The sequence below is a fragment of the Lepidochelys kempii genome, chromosome 11 (assembly GCF_965140265.1).
Source record: "Lepidochelys kempii isolate rLepKem1 chromosome 11, rLepKem1.hap2, whole genome shotgun sequence".
NCBI classification, from domain to species: domain Eukaryota; kingdom Metazoa; phylum Chordata; order Testudines; family Cheloniidae; genus Lepidochelys; species Lepidochelys kempii.
This window is the reverse complement of record NC_133266.1, coordinates 44,877,788-44,901,485: the sequence shown is the minus strand read 5'-3', so window position 1 is coordinate 44,901,485 and position 23,698 is coordinate 44,877,788. Positions and strand designations below refer to the sequence as shown.

The 23,698-nt window shown below is 42.0% G+C and overlaps 1 protein-coding gene across 1 annotated transcript in view; it reads left to right on the top strand.

The window, feature by feature from the left end:
- TTN (titin) overlaps positions 1-17,792 on the top strand; it is a 468,699-nt gene extending 450,907 nt beyond the window's left edge. Inside the window, exons 325-346 of the mRNA XM_073306908.1 lie at positions 17-319; positions 406-711; positions 801-1,091; positions 1,217-1,516; positions 1,610-1,915; positions 2,189-2,494; positions 2,595-2,876; positions 3,206-3,799; positions 3,903-4,190; positions 4,314-4,613; positions 5,084-5,386; positions 5,704-6,006; positions 6,127-6,708; positions 6,836-7,141; positions 7,242-7,541; positions 7,785-8,360; positions 8,452-8,757; positions 8,848-9,441; positions 9,568-15,515; positions 15,607-15,760; positions 16,894-17,181; positions 17,313-17,792. Coding sequence (XP_073163009.1) covers positions 17-319; positions 406-711; positions 801-1,091; positions 1,217-1,516; positions 1,610-1,915; positions 2,189-2,494; positions 2,595-2,876; positions 3,206-3,799; positions 3,903-4,190; positions 4,314-4,613; positions 5,084-5,386; positions 5,704-6,006; positions 6,127-6,708; positions 6,836-7,141; positions 7,242-7,541; positions 7,785-8,360; positions 8,452-8,757; positions 8,848-9,441; positions 9,568-15,515; positions 15,607-15,760; positions 16,894-17,181; positions 17,313-17,611 — 13,235 coding nt within the window. The 3' untranslated portion in view covers positions 17,612-17,792. The remainder of the gene's footprint in view (positions 1-16; positions 320-405; positions 712-800; positions 1,092-1,216; positions 1,517-1,609; positions 1,916-2,188; positions 2,495-2,594; positions 2,877-3,205; positions 3,800-3,902; positions 4,191-4,313; positions 4,614-5,083; positions 5,387-5,703; positions 6,007-6,126; positions 6,709-6,835; positions 7,142-7,241; positions 7,542-7,784; positions 8,361-8,451; positions 8,758-8,847; positions 9,442-9,567; positions 15,516-15,606; positions 15,761-16,893; positions 17,182-17,312) is intronic.
- Positions 17,793-23,698: the final 5,906 nt, after the last annotated feature.

Below are 23,698 nucleotides of genomic sequence, written 5' to 3'. Positions count from 1 at the left end.
TGGTTTTTGCAATCAGTCCCACCAAGTCCACCTACCAGGCCAGAGGTCTATTCTGTGTCTGCCAATGCCATGGCCATTCGCTGGGAGGAACCATATCATGATGGTGGCAGCAAAATCACTGGATACTGGATTGAAAAGAAAGAGCGCAATACCATTCTTTGGGTGAAGGAAAACAACGTGCCATCCTTTGAATGCAACTACAAAGTCACAGCACTAGTGGAAGGTCTGGAATATCAATTCAGAGTTTATGCCCTAAATGCTGCTGGTGTGAGCAAAGCTAGTGAAGCTTCCAGACCAGTAGTGGCTCAAAACCCAGTTGGTAAGTGTATCTTTTAGAGTATATTTGTTCTTTACTATTTAAGCAACAACGGAATTAGATTTTTCATTTTACATTGTCTCTTTCAGATCCACCAGGCAGACCAGAAGTAACAGATGTCACAAGGTCTACAGTGTCATTGAGCTGGTCTCCGCCACTTTATGATGGCGGCAGCAAAATTATTGGGTATATTATAGAACGCAAACCATATAACGAAGCTGGAGATGGACGCTGGCTGAAATGCAACTATACCATTGTCTCAGAAAACTGCTTTACTGTGACAGCTCTTAGTGAAGGAGAAGAATATGAATTCCGTATATTAGCCAAGAATGCAGCTGGTGTAATCAGCAGAGGATCTGAATCTACTGGTGCTGTCACTTGCAAAGATGAATATTGTAAGAAACATTCTCCTGGGTCATTTAAAATATTGTATAGCTTGCAGTTTTAATACTATAATATTAATGTTTTTATCTCTTTATGATAGCACCACCAAAGGCTGAGCTGGATGCCAGATTGCAAGGAGAAATTGTGACCATAAGGGCTGGGTCTGATCTTGTTCTTGATGCAGCCATTGGTGGGAAACCAGAACCAAAGGTCTTCTGGTCCAAAGGTGACAAAGAATTGGACCTGTGTGAAAAGATCTCTCTGCAGTACACCAGCAAACGGGCCATTGCAGTTATCAAGTATTGTGACAGAAGTGATAGCGGAAAATACACACTAACAGTTAAAAATGCCAGTGGAACAAAGAAAGTTTCAGTCCTTGTCAAAGTGCTTGGTATGTATTTCATAGATAATGGTTTGCTGTGAACATTCATTAGATTTCATAATTATAGTTACAAAAAAAGAGAGAGAAGCTTTTCACTGACTACTATAATTACACCTTTGTTCATCCCTGCTCAGATTCACCTGGTCCATGTGCAGGCAAAATCACTATTAGCAGAGTAACCGAAGAGAAGTGCACTCTGGCATGGAATGTTCCACATGAAGATGGAGGTGCAGAAATCACCCACTACATTGTAGAAAGACGTGAAACCAGCAGGCTCAACTGGGTTATTATTGAGGCTGAATGCCAAACATTATCATGCGTGGTGACAAGACTTATTAAAAATAATGAATACATCTTCCGTGTGAGAGCTGTCAATAAGTATGGGTCAGGTGTTCCACTTGAAACAGAAGCCATTGTTGCTAGAAACTCTTTCAGTAAGTGCTTTCATCTTTTAGCTCCAGCATTTATGGAGTTTTCTCATATTTGAAAAAAAATCTGATTTTTTTCATATTTTTGAACACCAACAGCTATTCCATCACAACCCGGTGCACCTGAAGCAGTGGGTATTGGCAAGGAACACATCATTATTCAGTGGCTGCAACCAGAATCAGATGGTGGCAGTGAGATTAGCAACTATCTTGTAGACAAACGTGAAAAGAGAAGTCTACGCTGGACACGAGTCAACAGAGATTACACTGTTTATGATACCAGACTGAAAGTTACAGGTCTAATGGAACATAATGAATATCAGTTCCGTGTCACTGCAGTGAATGCTGCTGGGAACAGTGAGCCGAGTGACGCTTCTCAATCTATCCTGTGCAAGGAGCCATCATGTAAGTAGTTAAATTCAAAATATATTTTTAATACTTATTAAACATAGTGCCTCATAATTAACCACAATGACATTCCAAATAAGGGATCCAAAAGAATATTTGAATTCATTATGATCACCAGCATTGCAATGAATTTAAAATAAAAGTGATTATAGTTAATTTCAGATAAATTTCTAATCACTAATTATTTAGAATATTGTTACTAAATAAGGTCTTTTAAACTGTAAAATGTTCCCTGCAATAACATGAAATGTGTGTTCCTCTATTCCAAAGACACTCCTGCACCTCCTTCAGCTCCAAGAGTTGTGGATACTACTAGGCACAGCATAAGCTTGGCATGGACAAAGCCCATGTATGATGGTGGTGCTGACCTCTTAGGCTATGTTCTTGAAATGAAAGAAGAAGGCACTGAACAGTGGTACAGACCACACACTACCACCACCTTAAGGAATGCTGAATTCACAGTGACTGCTCTTAAAACAAGCCAGAAATACAGTTTCAGAGTTGCTGCCACAAATGTGAATGGTATGAGTGAATTCAGTGAATCATCAGCTGAAATCGAACCTGTAGAAAGAATAGGTAATTTGAAAACCCACATTTTTTTTATGGAGAGGTTATATTTTTCTTTAAAACTATTCAAAGATGAATTCATTCTGTATTTCTCTCCTCTCCCCATCAGAAATACCAAACCTTGAACTTGCTGATGATCTAAAGAAGACTGTCACTGTCAGAGCTGGTGGTTCTTTGCGCCTAATGGTGTCTGTATCTGGCAGACCACCTCCAGAAATTACATGGAGCAAAGAGGGTGTTGACCTTGTAAATCGGTCTATTATAGACACTACAGAGAGCTACACTCTGCTTATTGTGGATAAAGTTAATCGGTATGATGCTGGCAAATATGTGGTTGAGGCTGAAAATCAATCAGGCAAGAAATCCGCAACAGTCGTTGTTAAAGTATATGGTGAGTATTGTTACTATTACATATTGATATTGCACTGTACTTAAACATGGTGTTTTACAGACAGAAGGAAAACGGTGTTTGCTGAAAGGAGTTTACAATTTAAGTAGAACCCAGAAAATAATGATAAAAGACCATGGCGGGTGAGGTGGGAGAGGAGGGGAGGAGGAGGAAGGAAGAGATACAGTAGAAATCAAAGAGAAATATGTTTCTAAAGGATGAGTTCATCTATGAAGTTCAAATCCTGATGTCTTTACTTAGCCAAAATTCAGTAATTACTCAAATCAGGAACAGAGCAAATAGGAAATAATCCATTTTGATTTTGCGTTTAGATACACCTGGCCCATCTGCCACAGTGAGGGTTAAAGAGGTGTCGAAAGATTCCGTGACAATTTCTTGGGAAATTCCTACTATTGATGGTGGAGCACCAGTTAACAATTATATAATTGAGAAACGTGAGGCTACCATGAGAGCATACAAGACAGTAACTACCAAATGCAGCAAAACATTTTATAGACTTACAGGACTTATAGAAGGAGCTATGTACTATTTCAGAGTGCTGCCAGAAAATATTTATGGTATTGGTGAACCTTGTGAAACATCTGATGCAGTACTGGTGTCGGATGTTCCTATGGTACCTCAGAAACTGGAGGTAGTTGACATCACTAAATCAACTGTAACTCTTGCATGGGAGAAACCACAACATGATGGGGGCAGCAGACTGACTGGCTATGTTATTGAGGCCAGCAAAGCTGGAACAGAGAAGTGGATGAAGGTTGTGACACTGAAGCCTACAGTCTATGAGCACATAATCATCTCACTAAATGAAGGTGAACAGTATTTGTTCAGAGTCAGAGCACAAAATCAGAAGGGTGTGTCGGAACCAAGAGAGATTGTCACAGCAGTAACTGTACAAGACCAAAAAGGTAGGTATAATAGTTAAAAGGACAGGTTGAGGACTACTCAAAATATGTGACATTTTATTTATAAAATGGATATTAAAAAGGTTTTGTTTTGTTTTTTTAATAGTGTTACCCACAATTGATCTTGCTGGAATAACTCAAAAGACAGTTCATGTGCCAGCTGGCAGACCCATAGAGTTAGCTATTCCAATTGGTGGCCGACCACCTCCAGCTGTATCTTGGTTCTTCGCTGGTTCTAAGCTAAGAGAATCAGAACGCACCAAGATTGAAACTGAAGCCAAAGTAGCTAAATTAAGTGTGCGTGAGACCACAATACATGACACTGGGGAGTACACACTTGAACTGAAGAACACAACTGGAACTGCTGTTGAGACTATAAAAGTTATCATTCTTGGTAAGGATTTATTATTAAGACATGATTGTCCACGATCCTTCCTCCTTCATCATGAAATTTATCACAATGGCAACCCAGCTTCTTTTTTAAAACAGTAACTTATGTCCTTTTTAATTTTTCTAGACAAACCTGGACCACCTACTGGACCTATCAGAATTGATGATATTGATTCAACTTCTGTTACTATCTCCTGGGAACAACCTGAGCTGGATGGTGGAGCTGCACTAAGTGGTTATGTGGTGGAGCAGCGTGATGCACACCGTCCTGGATGGCTACCAGTTTCTGAATCTGTAACAAGGACAACCTTTAAGTTCACTAGACTCATTGAAAGTTCTGAATATGTGTTCCGTGTGGCTGCTACAAACCGCTTTGGAATTGGATCATACCTTCAGTCTGACATTATAGAATGCAAGAGTAGAATCAGTAAGTCTACATTTTCTCCAGTTCTCTACATTTAAAAATGGAGAACAGTTTACATGGGCCTATGTATTGATACAACAGGGCTAGATCCCCTAGAATATATCCTATTATTTTCTTTGCCCAAATAATACGCTATACTCTCATGTATACTAATCATGTTATACTTGTGGAGAAAAATGCCACATCTAAAACTAATATGTTGCCCTGTATATGCATAATATACATGCTCTGGATAGAGTATTGGACTATGACTCTGGAGACCTAGGTTCTACTCCCAGGTGTACGCACTGGCCTGCTGGGTGAGCTTAGGGAAATCGCTTCACCTCTCTCAGCCTCAGCTTTCTCCTTTGTGATCTGGTGATGAAAAGCACTACAGGTGGTAGGTAGCATGTATTATGGATTAGTCCCCAGAAGCTACATTTGTAAATGCATTCTCATATTTTCTTTCTTAATTCTGTGTCTTTTTGTTTCAGGTCTTCCTGGTCCTCCTGACACTCTACAAGTGTCAGATGTCTCTCGCGAAGGCATGACACTTATCTGGCATCCGCCAGAAGATGATGGTGGCTCACAGATCTCTGGTTATATTGTGGAACGCAAAGAAGTCAGAGCAGATAGATGGGTCCGTGTAAATAAAATTCCAGTGACTATGACACGTTATCGCTCCACTGGACTGATTGAAGGACTAGAATATGAACACCGTGTCACAGCTATCAATGCCAGAGGCACAGGCAAACCAAGCCGTCCTTCCAAATCTGCTGTTGCTATGGATCCAATTGGTAAATAATTTCCTACATGGAGAAAAGAACATTTGAGGCAGAGGGGAATGTCACTGTTGAGACCTGCTGTTATGTTTAACAAACTAAAATTTTTCATCTGGATAGCTTAATGTACTGCAGCAGATATTTTAATTAAATTAATATACAAATAATATTTTAAAAATCTTTTTTCTTCATTAATTTCCTGTGTAAACATCACTATTACTAAATACTTATCAAATGGTGCATGTTAACATTTTGCTTTACTTTTACATATTCAAACTAAACATAGAACTATCTTAAAATATATTTACCTGCTATCTGATCTTCTATTCCAGCTCCCCCAGGTAAACCTCAGAACCCAAGAGTTACTGATACTACAAGAACATCAGTGTCCCTGGCCTGGAGTCCACCGGAAGAAGAAGGAGGTTCTAAAGTCACTGGCTACCTGCTTGAAATGCAAAAGGTTGATCAGTTTGAATGGACCAAATGTAACACCACTCCAACCAAGATACATGAATACACCTTGACACATCTACCACAAGGCGCAGAGTATAGATTCCGTGTGATGGCCTGTAATGCTGGTGGGCCTGGAGAACCTGCTGATGTGCCGGGAACAATCAAAGTAACAGAAATGCTTGGTAAGACGTTTTAGGTCTTAGTTCTTGCTGAAATAGACATAAGCAATTGTTTTGCATAAAACAGATATGACAGAATATCTGTAAAATAGATGTAACATAACATGTTGGGTTTATTTTCAGAATATCCTGATTGTGAACTTGAAAAATACCAGGAAGGTCTGTTTGTGAGACAAGGTGGAGTTATCAGGCTTACAGTACCAATTAAGGGTAAACCCATACCGATATGCAAATGGACTAAAGAAGGCCATGACATCAGCAAGAGAGCAATGATAGCAACTTCTGAGACACACACTGAACTTGTGATCAAAGATGCAGAAAGAGAAGATTCTGGTACCTATGATTTGGCACTTGAAAACAAATGTGCAAAGAAGGCTGTTTATATACAGGTCAGAGTGATTGGAATTCCAAATCCACCTGAAGGGCCACTTGAGTATGATGACATACAGACTCGCTCAGTCAGAGTAAGCTGGAGACCTCCTACTGACGATGGTGGGGCGGATATTATTGGTTACATCATTGAGAGGCGAGAAGTACCTAAGACTGCCTGGTACACTGTTGACTCCAGAGTGAGGGGAACATCATTAGTCGTGAAAGGACTCAAAGAAAATGTGGAGTATCACTTCCGTGTTTCTGCTGAAAACCAGTTTGGTATTAGCAAGTCCCTGAAATCTGAAGAACCAGTTGTACCAAAGACACCTTTGAGTGAGTAGATTTTTGTACAATCAACTTCCTGTTTTAATTATCATCTCTTATGTTTGTAAAAGTACAATCACACACACACACACACACGAGCTTTAAAAATACATGGTTATTATGTTATTTTTAACAGATCCTCCAGAGCCTCCAAACAATCCACCAGAAGTGCTTGATGTCACAAAGAGCTCTGTTAGCTTATTCTGGTCCAGACCTAAAGATGATGGTGGTTCTCGTGTCACTGGCTACTATGTTGACCGTAAAGAGACATCTACAGAGAAATGGGTCAGGCATAACAAGACTCAAATCACAACTACAATGTTCACAGTCACAGGACTTGTTCCAGATGCTGAATATCAGTTCCGCATCATTGCCCAAAATGACATTGGTGAGAGTGAACCAAGCCCTGCTTCTGAACCAGTGGTGTGCAAAGATCCATTTGGTAAGAAAACTCTTTGAATTAGTTGACATTTTGGAAAGCAATTTAGTGAAGTTCTTAGAGAAGTGAAATTTAACTTTTGTAAATACTCTGTAATTTATAGACAAACCAAGTCAACCTGGAGAAATTGAGATCACTTCTACATCTAAGGATAGCATTACTTTAGAATGGGAACGGCCTGAATGTGATGGTGGAAAAGATATCCTGGGATACTGGATTGAATATCGTCAGTCTGGAGACAGTGCATGGAAAAAGTGCAATAAAGAACGTATCAAAGACAGACAATTCACAGTGGGAGGTTTACTGGAGGCAACAGAATATGAATTCAGGGTTTTTGCAGAAAATGAGACTGGAGTCAGCAGACCTCGAAGAACAGCTATGACAGTAAAGACTAAATTAACATGTAAGTTTAAATGTACTATCCTAGTCACTATAATTTATGTGACAGATTAAATGGTATTTTATGTCCTGGTAAACTATGATGTTGTGCTCATGAACATTATATATTGGCTATATAGTCTTAAAGAATAAGCCTGCAAGTTTAAATGTAAATTGGTGACAGGTATACGTGAAGGATGTGTATAGATAAAGTAATAGTGGAGGAACATTTAATAATTTTCTTATCTTTAACCTTTCAATGTTATAGCTGGAGAAGCACCAGGCATAAGACAAGCAATGAAGGATGTTACAACTAAACTGGGGGAAGCAGCTCAGTTGACATGCCAGATTGTTGGGAGACCTCTTCCTGACATTAAATGGTATCGTTTTGGCAAAGAACTGGTACAAAGCCGAAAATACAGAATGTCATCAGATGGACGCACCCATACACTGACTGTAATAACAGAAGAACAAGAAGATGAAGGTGTTTACACTTGCATGGCTACCAATGATGTTGGAGAGATTGAAACTAGTGGCAAGCTACTCCTGCAGGCTCCTCCTCAGTTCCACTCTGGCTTCCCACTGAAAGAGAAATATTATGCAGGTGTGGGTGGCACCCTTCGCCTCCATATTGTATACATTGGTCGCCCAGTACCTGCTATCACTTGGTTCCATGATAAGAAACCTTTGAGAGACTCAGAAAATGTTACTATTGAGAACACAGAGCATTATACTCATCTTGTCATTAAGAATGTCCAGCATAAGACCCATGCTGGGAAGTATAAAGTGCAACTAAGCAACATATTTGGAACAGTTGACACTGTACTTAATGTGGAAATACAAGGTATTTAATCTATTTCCAATAATTCTGCTGAATAATATTCTCTAAAATATTTACTGGCAGATAACTAAAATACTATGTTTTCCTTTTATAGATAAACCAGATCAACCAACAGGGCCAATTGTTGTGGAAGCCCTACTGAAGAATTCTGTGGTAATCAGCTGGAAGCCACCTGAGGATGATGGAGGTGCTTTGATAACAAACTATGTGGTAGAGAAACGTGAAGCTAAGGAAGGCACAGAGTGGCAACTGGTATCTTCAAGCATTTCAAGCACGACGTGCAGAATTGTTAACCTAACTGAAAATGCAGGATATTATTTCCGTGTGTCTGCTCAGAATACGTATGGCATTAGCAAAGCACTAGAGGTTTCATCAGTTGTTGTTATCAAAAGTCCATTTGGTAAGTGTGCACCAAAATACGAGTTTACATATATCTGCGAATTACTAAGCTAACTTCATTTAACGTTTTGAATCTTTTTATTCTTTACAGAAAAACCAGGGCAACCTAGTCAACCTGTAGTAACTGCTGTTACAAAGGACTCTTGTGTTGTGTCCTGGAAACCACCAGCTAGTGATGGAGGTGCAAAGATCAGAAATTACTACCTCGAGAAACGTGAAAAGAAACAAAACAAATGGATTGCAGTAACAACAGAAGAAATTCGTGAAACAGTCTACTCTGTGAAAAGTCTTGTTGAAGGCCTTGAATATGAATTCCGTGTAAAATGTGAAAATCTAGGAGGTGAAAGTGAATGGAGTGAAGTATCACAACCAGTCATTCCAAAATCTGATGTACCAATTCAAGCACCACATTTCAAGGAAGAACTAAGAAACTTGAATGTGAAATTCAGAGCCACTGCCACATTTGTTTGCAAAGTCACCGGTCAACCTAAGCCTATTGTTAAATGGTTTAGACAGGGTAAAGAGATCTTGCCAGATGGTGAAAAGGTTAAGATACAAGAATTTAAAGGTGGATATCACCAGCTGGTCATTACAAATGCAACAGACGATGATGCCACTGTCTACCAAGTTAGAGCTACCAATCAGGGAGGATCTGTCTCTGGCACTGCCTCTTTGGATGTTGAAGGTGAATAAAGTGTTTTGATGCTTTAGTCAAATTCTTATTTAACTTTCCAAAGTTTAGAATTCTCCTGCTGTGTTTTAGTTAAAATATTGTTTGTACTGATGGGATCTTTCTTTCTTTCTGCTACAGTTCCTGCTAAGATTCACTTGCCCAAAAATCTTGAAGGTATGGGAGCTGTTCACGCTCTCCGAGGTGAAGTGGTCAGCATCAAGATTCCATTCAGTGGCAAGCCGGATCCAGTGATCACATGGCAGAAAGGACAAGATCTCATTGATAACAATGGACACTACCAAGTTATTGTTACAAGATCATTCACCTCTCTAGTTTTTCCAAATGGTGTGGACAGAAAAGATGCAGGTTTCTACATTGTTTGTGCTAAAAATAGATTTGGCATTGATCAAAAAACAGTTGAATTAGATGTGGCTGATGTACCTGATCCACCAAGGGGTCTGAAAGTAAGTGACATTTCAAGGGATTCAGTTAACTTGATCTGGACTGCTCCAGCAGCTGATGGTGGAAGCAGAGTCACAAACTACATCATTGAGAAACGTGCTACTACAGCAGAGAGATGGATTCGTGTTGCACAAGCTCGTGATACCCGATACACTGTGGTAAACCTATTTGGCAAGACAAGCTACCAGTTCCGTGTAATTGCAGAAAATAAATTTGGGCAAAGTCAGCCTTCTGAACCTACAGAGCCAATTATAACACAGGAAGATAAGACAAGAATGCTGAACTATGATGAAGAAGTTGATGAGACCAGAGAAGTCACCACAGTTAAAGCATCTCACTCTTCCACAAAGGAACTCTATGACAAATATATGATTGCTGAAGAGCTTGGGCGTGGGCATTTTGGAATTGTTCACCGCTGTGTTGAAACAGTTTCCAAGAAGACCTTCCTGGCCAAATTTGTTAAAGTAAAGGGAGCTGACCAAGTTTCAGTAAAGAAAGAGATTTCCATCCTAAACATTGCTAGGCATAGAAATATCTTGTATCTTCACGAATCATTTGAAAGCCTAGAAGAATTAGTCATGATCTTTGAGTTCATATCTGGAGTTGACATCTTTGAAAGAATTAGTACAACCTCATTTGAACTGAGTGAAAGAGAAATAGTAAACTATGTACATCAGGTCTGTGAAGCACTTGAATTCTTACACAGTCAAAACATTGGACATTTTGATATCAGGCCAGAGAATATCATTTACTTCACAAGAAGAAGCTCCACAATTAAAATTATTGAGTTTGGTCAGGCTAGACAGCTGAAGCCTGGTGACAACTTCAGACTTCAGTTTACTTCTCCTGAATATTATGGACCTGAAGTACATCAACATGATGTGGTCAGCACAGCTACTGATATGTGGTCACTTGGTGCCCTGGTATATATACTTCTAAGTGGTATTAATCCTTTCATTGCTGAAACAAACCAACAGACTATTGAAAATATCATCAGTGCTGAATACAACTTTGATGATGAAGCATTCAAAGATATAAGCATTGAGGCCATGGACTTTGTTGATCGCCTACTAGTAAAGGAAAGGAAAGGTCGTATGACTGCAGCAGAAGCACTTAGTCATCCGTGGCTGAAACAGAGGACGGAAAAGATAAGCACTAAAGTCATCAAAACATTAAGACATAGGCGGTACTACCAGACCCTGGTGAAGAAAGAATGGAATATGGTTGTGTCAGTAGCTCGCATTTCCTGTGGTGGTGCAATTAGATCTCAGAAAGGGGTTACAGTTGCCAAAGTAAAAGTTGCATCAATTGACATTGGCCCCATTTCTGGGCAGATAATGCATGCTGTTGTAGAAGAAGGAGGGCATGCCAAATACACATGTAAGATTGAAAATTACGATCAGTCCACACAAGTGACTTGGTACTTTGGTATCAGGCAACTGGAGAACAATGGGAAGTATGAAATCAGCTACCAGGAAGGAGTGGCAACCATGTATGTCAAAGACATTACTAAATCAGATGATGGTACCTATAGATGCAAGGTAGTAAATGACTATGGTGAAGATAGTTCCTATGCAGAACTATTTGTGAAAGGTGTGAGAGAAGTTTCTGAGTATTATAGATACAGAACAGTTAAGAAAGTGAAACGCCGAGTGGATACTATGAGACTTCTAGAGAGGCCACCAGAATTTACTCTGCCTCTGTATAACCACACTGCCTATGTTGATGAAAATGTCAGGTTTGGAGTAACTATAACTGTCCACCCAGAACCTCGAGTAACATGGTTCAAATCAGGTCAGAAAATCAAACCAGGTGATGACGATAGGAAGTATACTTTTGAATCAGACAAAGGTCTTTATCAACTTACCATCCATAAACTTACTGAGGACGATGATGCTGAGTATAGTGTTTTGGCACGCAACAAATATGGTGAAGACAGTTGCAAAGCTAAGCTGACTGTAATTCCACACCCACCTCCAGCAGACACCACATTAAGACCGATGTTCAAAAGACTATTAGCAAATGCAGAGTGCCAAGAAGGCCAAAGTGTGTGCTTTGAGATAAGAATATCTGGTGTACCAAAACCAACATTGAAATGGGAGAAAGATGGTCAACCTCTGTCATGTGGTCCCAACATTGAAGTTGTTTATGAAGGCTTGGACTATTATGCTTTGCACATCAGAGATACTTTACCAGAAGACAGTGGTTATTATAGAGTTACTGCTACAAACAGTGCTGGATCTGCAAGTTGTCAGGCTTACCTGAAAGTAGAACGCTTGACATATGTCAAGCACGAGTACAAGACAGAAGAAGAACGGGAAAAGCATGTACAAAAACAAATTGACAAGACACTAAGAATGGCAGAAATCCTTTCTGGGACTGAAACTGTTCCACTAACACAAGCTGCACAGGAAGCTCTAAGAGAAGCTGCCACGCTGTATAAGCCAGCGGTGAGTACTAAGACTGTTAAAGGTGTATATGAAATTCAGAAGGAAGAAATAAAGGAAGAAAGGAGACTTCGCATGCCGTACGAGATACCAGAGCCTCGCAGGCATGTACGCACTGCTCTTGAAGAAGATCAGACCATTAAACAGTTTGTGCCTATGTCAGATATGAAGTGGTACAAGAAGCTGCGAGACCAGTATGAAATGCCAGGAAAACTGGACAGAATTGTTCAGAAACGGCCAAAGCGCATTCGCCTGTCTAGATGGGAACAGTTCTATGTGATGCCACTCCCACGCATTTCTGATCAGTATAAACCTAAATGGCGCATACCAAAGCTGTCACAAGATGACCTTGAAACTGTGAGACCAGCACGCCGTCGAACACCATCTCCTGATTATGAGCTTTATTACAGACCAAGAAGGCGATCACTCAGTGACCTATCAGATGAGGAATTACTCCTACCTATTGATGACTATTTAGCCATGAAGAGAATTGAAGAGGAAAGACTGCGTCTTGAAGAAGAACTTGAGTTAGGCTTTTCTGCTTCACCACCAAGCAGAAGCCCTCCACGTTTTGAGCTGTCTGCCCTTCGTTATTCTTCAGCAGGGGAGCAGATCAGTACAGAGGAAGCCAGAAAAAGAGAGCTGAGGTACTCAACCTATCACATCCCATCTAAAGCTGAAACTGGAGCAAGTTATGCAGAACTTCGTCAACGCCATGACAGGGCTGTCTATAGGCCACCAAAGCAAAGACAGAGAATAATGGATGAAAGAGAGGATGAAGAATTGCTTCGTCCAGTTATCACAACTCAGCGACTCTCCGAATACAAGAGCGAGCTTGAGCGTATGGCACAGGAGGAAGAGAGCAGAGTGAGGAGGAGACAGAGAGAAATAACGGAGATTACATCAGAAGAAGAAGAAGAAATAAAAATGGTGGAACGTGTTCACAGGGAATTTTCACCACCCTCAAGGCTATTAAGGAGGAGAAGATCTCTTTCTCCAACTTATATTGAATTAATGCGCCCAGTATCTGAATTAATTCGGCCCCATTCACGGCCTGCAGAAGAAACTGAAAGGAGATCCCCTACCCCAGAGAGAACTCGGCCACGCTCACCAAGCCCGGTGACTAGTGAAAGATCACTCTCTCGATTCGAAAGGATGGCCAGATTTGATATCTTCTCCAGGTATGACTCCATGAAAGCTGCTTTGAAAACTCAGAAAACAATGGAAAGGAAATACGAAGTTCTGACTCAGCAGCCTTTCACTTTGGACCACACCCCTCGCATCACTCTGAGAATGCGCTCTCATCGTGTGCCATGCAATCATAATACCAGGTTCATTCTGAACGTCCAGTCGAAACCAACAGCTGAAGTGAAATGGTACCATAATGGTATTGAAATCCAAGAGAGCAGTAAGATACATTTCACTAATACCAGTGGTGTGTTAACCTTGGAGATTCTTGACTGCCATATTGATGACAGTGGAACATATCGTGTTGTATGCACAAACTACAAAGGAGAATGTTCTGACTATGCGACATTAGATGTTACGGGAGGAGATTATACTACCTACTCTTCCCAGCGCAGAGATGAGGAAGTACCAAGACCAGTTTTTCCTGACTTGACAAAGACAGAGGCTTATGCTGTTTCCTCTTTTAAGAAAACATCTGCAATAGAGGCTAGTTCTTCAGTAAGAGAGGTCAAATCAGAAATGACAGAGACTAGAGAATCACTCTCGTCATACGAACGCTATGCTTCTGCTGAAAAGAAAATCACTGCAGCTGAAGAAAAATCATTGGAGGAAAGGGCTTCACTCAAGAAGTTTAAGACCACTCTTCCAGCAACAATATTAACAAAACCACGATCCATCACTGTCTCTGAAGGGGAAACTGCAAGATTTTCTTGTGATATTGATGGTGAACCAACACCAACAGTAACGTGGTTACGTGCAGGTCAAGCCATTGTTTCTTCCAGGCGCTTCCAAGTTACACGAACACAATACAAATCTACTTTTGAGATTTCTTCTGTCCAGACATCAGATGAAGGAAGTTACATTTTGGTGGTAGAAAACTCTGAAGGAAGACAGGAAGCACACTTTACTTTGACTGTACAAAGTGCAAGGGTTCCTGAAAAAGCAATTACATCGCCCCCAAAAGTCAAATCTCCTGAGCTTCGTGTGAAGTCTCCAGAGCCAGTTAAATCACCTAAACGTGTAAAATCCCCTGAACCACCTACTGCTCATGCAAAAGCTAAATCAGCAGCAGAAGGCAGGACAACTCCAGTGGAGAAAGTGCAGTTACCAACTGTTGCTCCTCCCAGGATAACTCAGCAGCTGAAAGTGGAAGCTTGTGGAGATAAGGTAAGGTTTTCCTGTGCAGCTGAAAGCAGTATCTTAAGTGTCAGAGAAGTATCCTGGTATAAAGATGGCAACAAACTGAAAGAAGACAGCCATTTCATGTTTCATTATTCAGCAGATGGCACCTATGAACTCAAAATCCATAACCTTACAGAGTCTGATCAAGGTGCATATACCTGTGAAATCACTGGGGAAGGTGGTGTATCTAAAACTAACTTCCAATTTGTTGGCCAAGTTTTTAAAAGTATCCATTCCCAAGTGTCAAGCATGACTGAAAAGTCTAAATCAGTTGAGAAAGAGGCTGAGGCACTTAAAATTTCTACCCAGAAGAAATCAGCAGTGACAACTCAAGAAAAAGCAGTGGTCCAAGAAGAAATTGTTAAAAAGTCAGCAGTTTCTGAAGAAGCCAAAAGATCACATGCAGAAATTAAAGCTTCCTCCACTAAAATGACTGTGTCTGATGGTCAGAAAGTTACTGTGAAAGCTAACATTGATGGTGCAACTGAAGTGAAATGGGTGCTGAATGGAATAGAGCTACCTAACTCAGAAGATTACAGATATGGTGTATCTGGAAGTGATCACACTCTAACCATCAAAAAAGCTAGTCATAAAGATGAAGGAATACTTACGTGTGAAGGTAAAACTGACGAAGGCCTTGTCAGATGCCAGTTTGATATGACCTTTTCTCCTGAGCGCTCAAATGCACCAGCCTTCATCACACAGCCCAAATCTCAAAACATTGATGAAGGACAAGATGTATTGTTGACTTGTGAAATCTCTGGGGATCCTTCTCCTGAAATTGAGTGGTTTAAGAATAACCAACCTGTAAGTAATCGCTTACATATTAGCTTTAAAAATTGCATTAAAAATTCTTGTTAAAGTTGATCATAATCAAAAATCTTTTTTTCCCCCTCAGATTGCTATGTCATCCAAAATCAATGTAAGTCGCTCCAATACCATATATTCTCTTAATATTCGAAATGCTGCAGTGAGTGACAGTGGAAAATACACAGTCAAAGCTAAAAATTACCATGGACAATGCTCTGCTACAGCATCCCTGACTGTACTCAGTAAGTTTGTTGTTTAATTCTTATTGTTTTGAATGACTAGAACTCTCGCCTGGTAGAATTAGATGCAACAAAATCTGTAGAGTGGTGCTGACTTACACATTGTAACACATTTCTATTTTTGTTATACAAAGTACAATATAATTTATATTTTACAAATATGAGGGATCTTTTATGCTATTTGAATACCTATTTAAGTGTGTTCAGTTTCCTACCAGATGAGTGTCAATAGCAAGCAGTGAACATTCTTAACTGTGATCTTGCCATTACCCTCTGGGTGCCTGTGATCACTGTTTCATCGAACATCAAAGTAGTTCATTTTAAAAAAGTGTATTACTCTACCATTAAAAATGTATTGAACTGCCAGCAAAAGAATTTAGTTCAAGTATTAGCAATTCAAGAATATCTTGATTCCTGGAATCAAGGGGTTATTGTATTTTTGCTGCTGATGTATGTTTGTGCTTATGTTAAAGAGAAAGCAGCTGTGATATTTACTACTTGTTAGATGACTACAGAACAATTCACTTAACCAGAATATGTAGGTCAAACAAAGAGAAATTATAAAACAGTATTTAAAAGTACCTGAAAATGTTTCAGAATTTCTACTGATATGAACTAGGCAAATGCATAATCTCTTGCTCTATGATTCTAGTGATAAATCTGACAAGAAACGCTTTCGGATGATATGTCTTAAAATTGGCAAGTAAGAGCTGCAGCTAGAGACTGAAGGAATAGCAAGGAGTTCCCATAGCTCTTCTTAGGTACATTTTGGGTGGCGTTTTCTGGTTAGTCTGAAAAGGAATCAAAAACCAAATCAAAATACCCACTGCCAGAAAAAAATACTAAACTTCTTTAAAAAGCAGCAGAATTATATCTCTGGCCGCAGCTGTAATTTTCCTTTCTTCATACATGTCATAGGCTAATAAAATGTCTGCTTCCTGTTTCATTATATAAATTATTATTAGTGATTTAGCCATGATTTGATCAAGTAGTTGGCAACATTTTTATGGTCCATTGAAGTTTTCCTTTCTCCCTTACTCTTTTCTCCCTTCTGTGAAGTCAACATAGGATCACATTACTTGACCAGTTAAGGAGATGACATAGCTTTTTCCTTTTATGTTTGCTCTGCTCCACAGCTCTAATTGAAGAACCTCCAAAAGAGGTAGTATTGAGGACAAGTGGTGATGCAAGCATGCAGGAAAGTTTCTCTTCTCAGTCATTTCAAATGTCTGCTTCTAAACAAGAGGCTTCGTTCAGCAGTAGTAGCATGACCGAAATGAAATTCGCAAGCATGTCTGCCCAAAGCATGGCCTCTTCCATGAAAGAATCCTTTGTAGAGATGAGCTCCAGCCGTATTATGGGAAAATCTAGTCTGACACAACTGGAGAGTTCAGCTAGTAGAATGATTCAATCCGGTTTGAGAGGTGAGCAATAGAATTACTGGTAGAATTAGAATATCAAATACCCGGGAGTACTACTTAGAATACCTCTGCTGCAGGGAGATAGTTCTTAATGAAAATAACTAACTTGAAACTTACTTTCCCATTTTGCAAAGGAGTACCACCCAAAATTGAAGCTCTTCCATCTGATATCAGCATTGATGAAGGAAAGGTTCTCACAGTATCCTGTGCCTTTTCGGGTGAACCGGCTCCTGAAGTAACATGGTACTGCAAAGGGGAAAAAATTACTAGTCAGGAACAGCAAGGCAGATTTCATATTGAAACTAGTGAAGATCTAACCACTCTTATCATCATGGATGTCCAGAAGAATGATGGCGGACTTTATACACTGAATTTAGGAAATGAATTCGGTACTGATTCTGCCACTGTGAATATTAATATTCGATCAGTTTAGAGGGCTTATCTGTTTTATTTACACTTGACTTTTTACAAGTGTCATATAGACTAAAATATCTGATCTGTAAATAGGAAAAACATATTTTTGTACCTACCTGAATGAGACAAAGTTCAAAGATATACATTGACTTATAGTTATTATTTGACCTATGAATTTTAAACATTTTTCAATGACATGTACATACTGTATATAGCCGAAGTTAACGGTTATGGAGTTTTGTACCATTTATTTTACGACTTTTAAAATGTAATTTTTGGAACTAACGGTTGGTAGGAGAAAGTTTCTAAGGAAACGAATACCCTGCTCAACATTTAACTAATTTTTGTGCCTCAACACAGTGTTGATGTCTAAGAATGCCTCAACAGGTAGAGAGGCTCCCTGTTGAAGACTGCATACACCTAAGAAATGATACTGTGCATTGTACTTATACGTGCACGAATATATATGTTGAATCAGAAGTGTAAGGCATTGGTGATGTTTGCATCTACCCTCCTGTAATCAGCACTTTAATGTTTTACATTGACTCTGATTGTCACGCTAATTTTTATTTCCGGACTGACTTACAATATTTTGAGCAAAGTGCAAGCGGCCAGCACTTTGTTCACTCACTGTTTGAGTGCTGTTTCTGGCATATTGACTACCTGAATAGCTTTTAAGAAGTAACATCACCTGGCCATTCCCTCCTTCAACGAAGTTGTTTAGGTACTCAAGTGCAGCAGCAGTACAGCCTCTCGGAGGTTCCGAGGTGCAATGATTGTGAGCTTGTGTGGTAGTATTAGAAATCTATTACGTATTGTAATTGCCAAGCAACTAAGCACTGAACCACAGTTTTAAAAAAAAATCCAAAGAACTGTTGCTAAGACCACAATAGTGCCCTCACCTTCAATTTGATTTAGTTCTCTTAACATAGTAGTCAATTTTATTGTTAGCTGTATTTGTTGAACCTCCTTGAGATAGTATTGTTCATTTGAAATAAAGCATGCTACCTGCACTTTACAATGTGTGATTTCTTGTCATTTGGTCTTTACAGTTAAACCCCAGAAACAGATTTAAAGGAGAGGAAACAAACAATTCAGATTCTTCTCTCTTTCTGATCATAGCCCACTTTCCTTCATTATTATACCCATCCCCTCCCAGCACACACACATCTTTTAACAGAGATGGAGGAGGGGAGATTGGTGAGATCAAGGCTGCAGATTCCAAGGCCAGAAGGGACCATTGTGATCAACAAGTCTGACCTCCTTTATAACACAGGCTACAGAACTTCCCCAAAATAATTCCTAGAGCGTATCTTCATAAAAAAAATATCCACCATGACCTTTGGTAAATTATTCCAGTGGTTAATTACTCTCACTGCTAGAAATTTACACCTTATTTCCAGACTGAATTTGTCTACCTTCAGGTTCTAGCCACTGGATCATGTTATTCCTTTCTCTGCTAAATTGAAGAGCCCCTTATTAAATACATTTTCCTCAAGTCACCCTTCTCTTTATTAAGATAAATAAATTATATTTGCTACTGGTGCAACTGCTCGACTAATGTGGCCTGTGCTGGTGTCCACAATTCGAGGGGGATGTTGATAAAGGAAGTTCAGAGGAGAACTAGGGAATAATTAAAGGATTAAAAAAACATGCCTTATAGGCACTTAAGGCACACAGAGGTAAAATAACTGCTCTGCTTTTAGTCCAGATTCCCGTTTATGCCTCTCTAGCATCACATTAGTGCTTTTGGCCACAGTGGGCGCTCATGTTCAGCTGATTATCCACCATGCCCCTCCTAAATCTTTTTCAATCATTGCTTCCCAGGACAGAGTCCCCCAGTGTGGCCGGCCTGCTTTGTTCCTCTCTAAACACACCTTGTTTATCTGCTAGGGTAGGATGAGGTAAACCACTACAGGCGGGAAGGGCTTTCTTCAGTGCATTTGGTTTCCAAATTTATTTAGCCAATTATATGATTATGACAGAGACCAGGAGAAGCCACATCTTACACTGTCACAGTAGCAGCTTTCAGGGCCTTGCAACCGTCTTATTTTGGGGAGGAAAAAGATTACGGCTGCAGGAATGGGGGAGGAGGGGTTCCTTAATATAACTTGAACAGTGGTATTCACACAGGCATTCCTGTCTTTCAGGACTCTCAGCCACAACACCAATGCCTGGTTCCCAGGGAACACCTAAGCCTCCAGCATTGACGCTAGTTAGCCGCATGAAGGTAGAGAGCAAATGCACCGTCTGTTTGCAACAGCCTCCCCGTGTGTCAAAGAAGATATGTTGCTCATAAACTAAGTAAAAACTGGGCAACAATGCCACCTGGTGGCTCGCAGCATCGCATGTTCATTTAGCCCAGGGGTGGTCACTCTGAGCCAGACTTTACCAATGGTCAAATACTCCTCCACCCCTCTGCTCCCAGTGTCTCCCACCCACCAGCAGTTTCATGGCGTGCAGGAGGCTCAGGGTAGGAGGCAGAGTTGGGGACAGGGCCTGTGGCAAAGGTGTGAGCACCCCCCCATTGGAAAGTTGTCGCCTGTAGCTCCAGCCCCGGAGCCTATACCGCATAGTCACTTCGCATAGTCACTTCGGAAGAGCCGCAGGTTGGCCACCCCGTCATCCCTACAGCAACTAAAATATAGAACGGGCCATACTAAGGCAACCCAAGTAGGTCACACAGGGTGTGAAAAATCCAACCAAACCCCGACCCCTGCAGTGCTACGTTGCCAGAGCTCTGTCTTGACATGTAAAGCGCTTCGCCCCAGCTACCAGACAAAGTGCTACCTGCTGGTAGAAGCACTCACAAACACCCCCGCAAAATGGAGAGTTACAGCTAGGGCTCCATAGGACCCTCCTCTAGTGCTTGCTTTCCATGAGGTGCCCTGAGAGCTGTGCTAGCTGGCTCTGGGGCCACTAATTTAACAAGCAGTGGGCGAGGCTAAAGACCTGGCATCAATTGAAAATTAGGCCTCTTAGCGAGCTGTCCATCACATTGGGGGGGGCGTGGGCTGACATACTATGCCCACCTCCCATTTTGCAAGGTGGCCCTATTTTCAGTAAGCAAACTGTGAAGGACCGGGCCCGGGGGGGGGGGGAGAAGGGGGGGTCACACGGAAGTGTTTTGCTGCGTGAAGAGAGAAACTTTCAGACTGAAGAACAATACAGTAAACAGAAGGGTGGGAGAAACTTTATATAAAACGCCTTTTTTTCATGCGCCTCGTCCCATCATTAAAGTCGCGTTTTGCCCTATTGGTTTCATTCATCCAATCGCAATCCAGCAAAAACCCTCATTTGAGTCCAGCCTCCCTGTACTCAACGCAGATCACAGCTTCCCCCACCATCTCTGTGTCCTCCATCTAAAGCCTTATATACCCCACTAAAGCTGTTTATTCTGTCTCCCTAACCACAGCTCAGGCCTACCCTCTGCAGGGCTGGTTCGTCTCCCCTCCCCCCCCCACCCCAATTTAAACGCACACACCAGCCCAACTCAGAAAACCTAGCCCTAGGCTCCGAATTTGTCCTGCATATTTTCTACTCATTGTCAGCAGACCTAGCCCTCACCCTTTAGGCCGCGAGCAGCTGATGACTCAGGAGAAGCAGCATAGGCATAGTTTGATGTCTACATTTGAGGGCGGAGCAAGCAGAAGTGTCTTTTTAGGGGCCATGGGCACAAAGAACATTTCCCCCCCCATGCCTCCCCTTCTCCCAAAGCCCCCACCCCACCCCCGAGCCGGCCAGAAGTCAGGCAGTGTAAGAGCTTCCCAGGGAGCTGGGGCTGTTGTAGGGAACCTTGGACCCCCCGGGTAGTGCACCCTTTCCCCCAACACCCAGGGAAGATGGGGGGGCCCTGGGCAGCTCTAATCAACCGCTGGAGAGGGCAGTGGTCCCCAAACTGTAGCATATACCCCCTAGGGGCAGCACGGGAGACTGCAGTGGGGCCAGGGCTGGTCAGGGCAGGGGCCTGACCTCCTGATTTCTGTGCATTTGTTCGTGTCAACTGATCGCCAGGTGGCAAGAGCAAACGGGACATATGCTCAGTTTTGCCAAATAGAGGAGGAGGGGGCTTGGGGCAGCTTTGCACCGTTGGAGGGGAGACAGCATTTGGGACAGCTCGGTGCTGGGGTGGGGGTGGCGCGCTTTGGCCAGTTCCATGTGGAGGGACAGGCAAGGAAAAGGGAGAGGGGCTCAGGCCAGCTGCCAACAGCGTGGGAGGGAAGGGAGAGGAGCTCAGGCACCTGCTCACCTAGCTTTGCCCCGGGGAGGGCAGGGGAATATACTCTCTCTGCCACAGCTCCATCTTCCCCTGGCTGGGAGCTGCAGACCCTTCTGCCCGTGGTTGCTGGAATGCTCCCCCCAACGCCTGCAGAGGCTTGACTGCTGTGGAAGGATCCTCCACTGCCAGTGGGGGCTGGGCTGCTATAGTGCCCCAGTGTCACTAAGGTTTCTGGACATCACACATTCTGTGCTTCCTCAAGCCGCCAATTTAAAGGGCCTGGGGCTCCCGGCAGCAGCTGGAGCCCCGCTTCTGGAGCCCCGCTTCTGGAGCCCCCAGGTAGCAGAGGCAGTCGGGAGCCCAGGGCTTGGGCAGCGATTTAAAGGGTCTGGGATTCCGGTGCGGTAGTGGTGGCTGGGAGCCCGGGGCTCTTTAAAATCACCGCTGGAGTCCCCAGCTGCCACCACTAGCCTGGGGGTTCCAGCAGCAGGGCTCAGACAGCGATGTAAAGGGCCTGGGGCAGTAGCAGTGGCCAGAGCCCCGGGCCCTTTACATCGCTGTCCCAGGCCACCGCTGCTTCTCTCGGGGCTCCAGGAGGAGGGCTCGGGTGGCGATTTAAAGGGCGCAGGGATCTGGCTGCTGCTGGGAGCCCTGGGACCTTTAAATCACCGCTGGAGCCCTGCTGCCAGAGCCCTGGGGTAGTGGTGGTGGCTGGGGGGGTCCTGTGGAAATTTAAAGGGCTCAAGACACTGCTGCAGCAACTAGAGCCCTGGGCCCTTTAAATTGCCCCCATGCTCCGGGGCGCCCAGCCGCCTTCGCAGCTGGTAGCTCCAACAGAGATTTAAAGGGCCCCGGGCTCCCAGCCACCACTACCGCAGCTGGAGCCCCAGGTCCTTTAAATCTTGATTTACAGGACCTGGGGATTTAAAGCCCTCCCCGTTCCCATTGAGGCCCCGCCTCCTGCTCAGGACTCCAGCCTACAGGTAAGTCCTTTAAGTTACTTTCACCCCTGCTTTAAGTACGTGGGCATTTTCAGTGATGTCAACAGAGCTACTCCCATGATTAATGATAAAAGACTCAATTTTAATGGGAGTTGGATTGGGTCTATACTGAACTGTCCCTCCAGCTTTCATGACACGAGAAGTCCCATGGGATGGTGAGTACCAGTGTGATTAAATAAGGTACCTGTCCAGTCATTTAGGAGCTATGCAGTTCTACAATTAAAGTGCCCTCTCATCTGTGGCAGAAGTCCCAGGGGAGTCAATTGACTTTACAGGTCTTGTAGGTCAGCCTATGTTTGCTGCACCGCTTGTACAATGATGGAGTCCAAATAATTGTTTTTATGCACTACATGATGGTCAGAAACTAACAGGTTATGTGCTTAATATGTGCACATGTACGGGTAAAATGAAAGCTAGGCTAATAATTCAATGAGGTTTCAGAATAGGCGTTTTTAAAAAAAAAAATCCCAGAAACATGATTACCCTGATTTGACATTCACTCCTGGAAACAAAACACACTAACCAACACCAGAGTCTTAATGGGAGAAGATAACAACCAAAATATTGAAACACCTATGGATATTTTCTTAAATAAGGACTCATACAACTGCCACAAACTTCATTTGAAAGTGCCTGGTCTCAGATTCAGGGCAACATAAATTACAACAAATTCTACTTTAATTTTTGGCATTCATTCAAAATTAAAGAAATGAGAGCTATAGAAGTAGTGTACTATTAGAGGGTTTTTTCTCTATTGCAATCTTAACTCAAAGACCCTTTGGGCTTCAGATTTCATTTTTATACCTATAACGTGGACAATTTTGAGTACAATTAAAAAACCCAATGAAATAGAAGAAAAATGCTCAAATATTAAGGATTTAAAAAA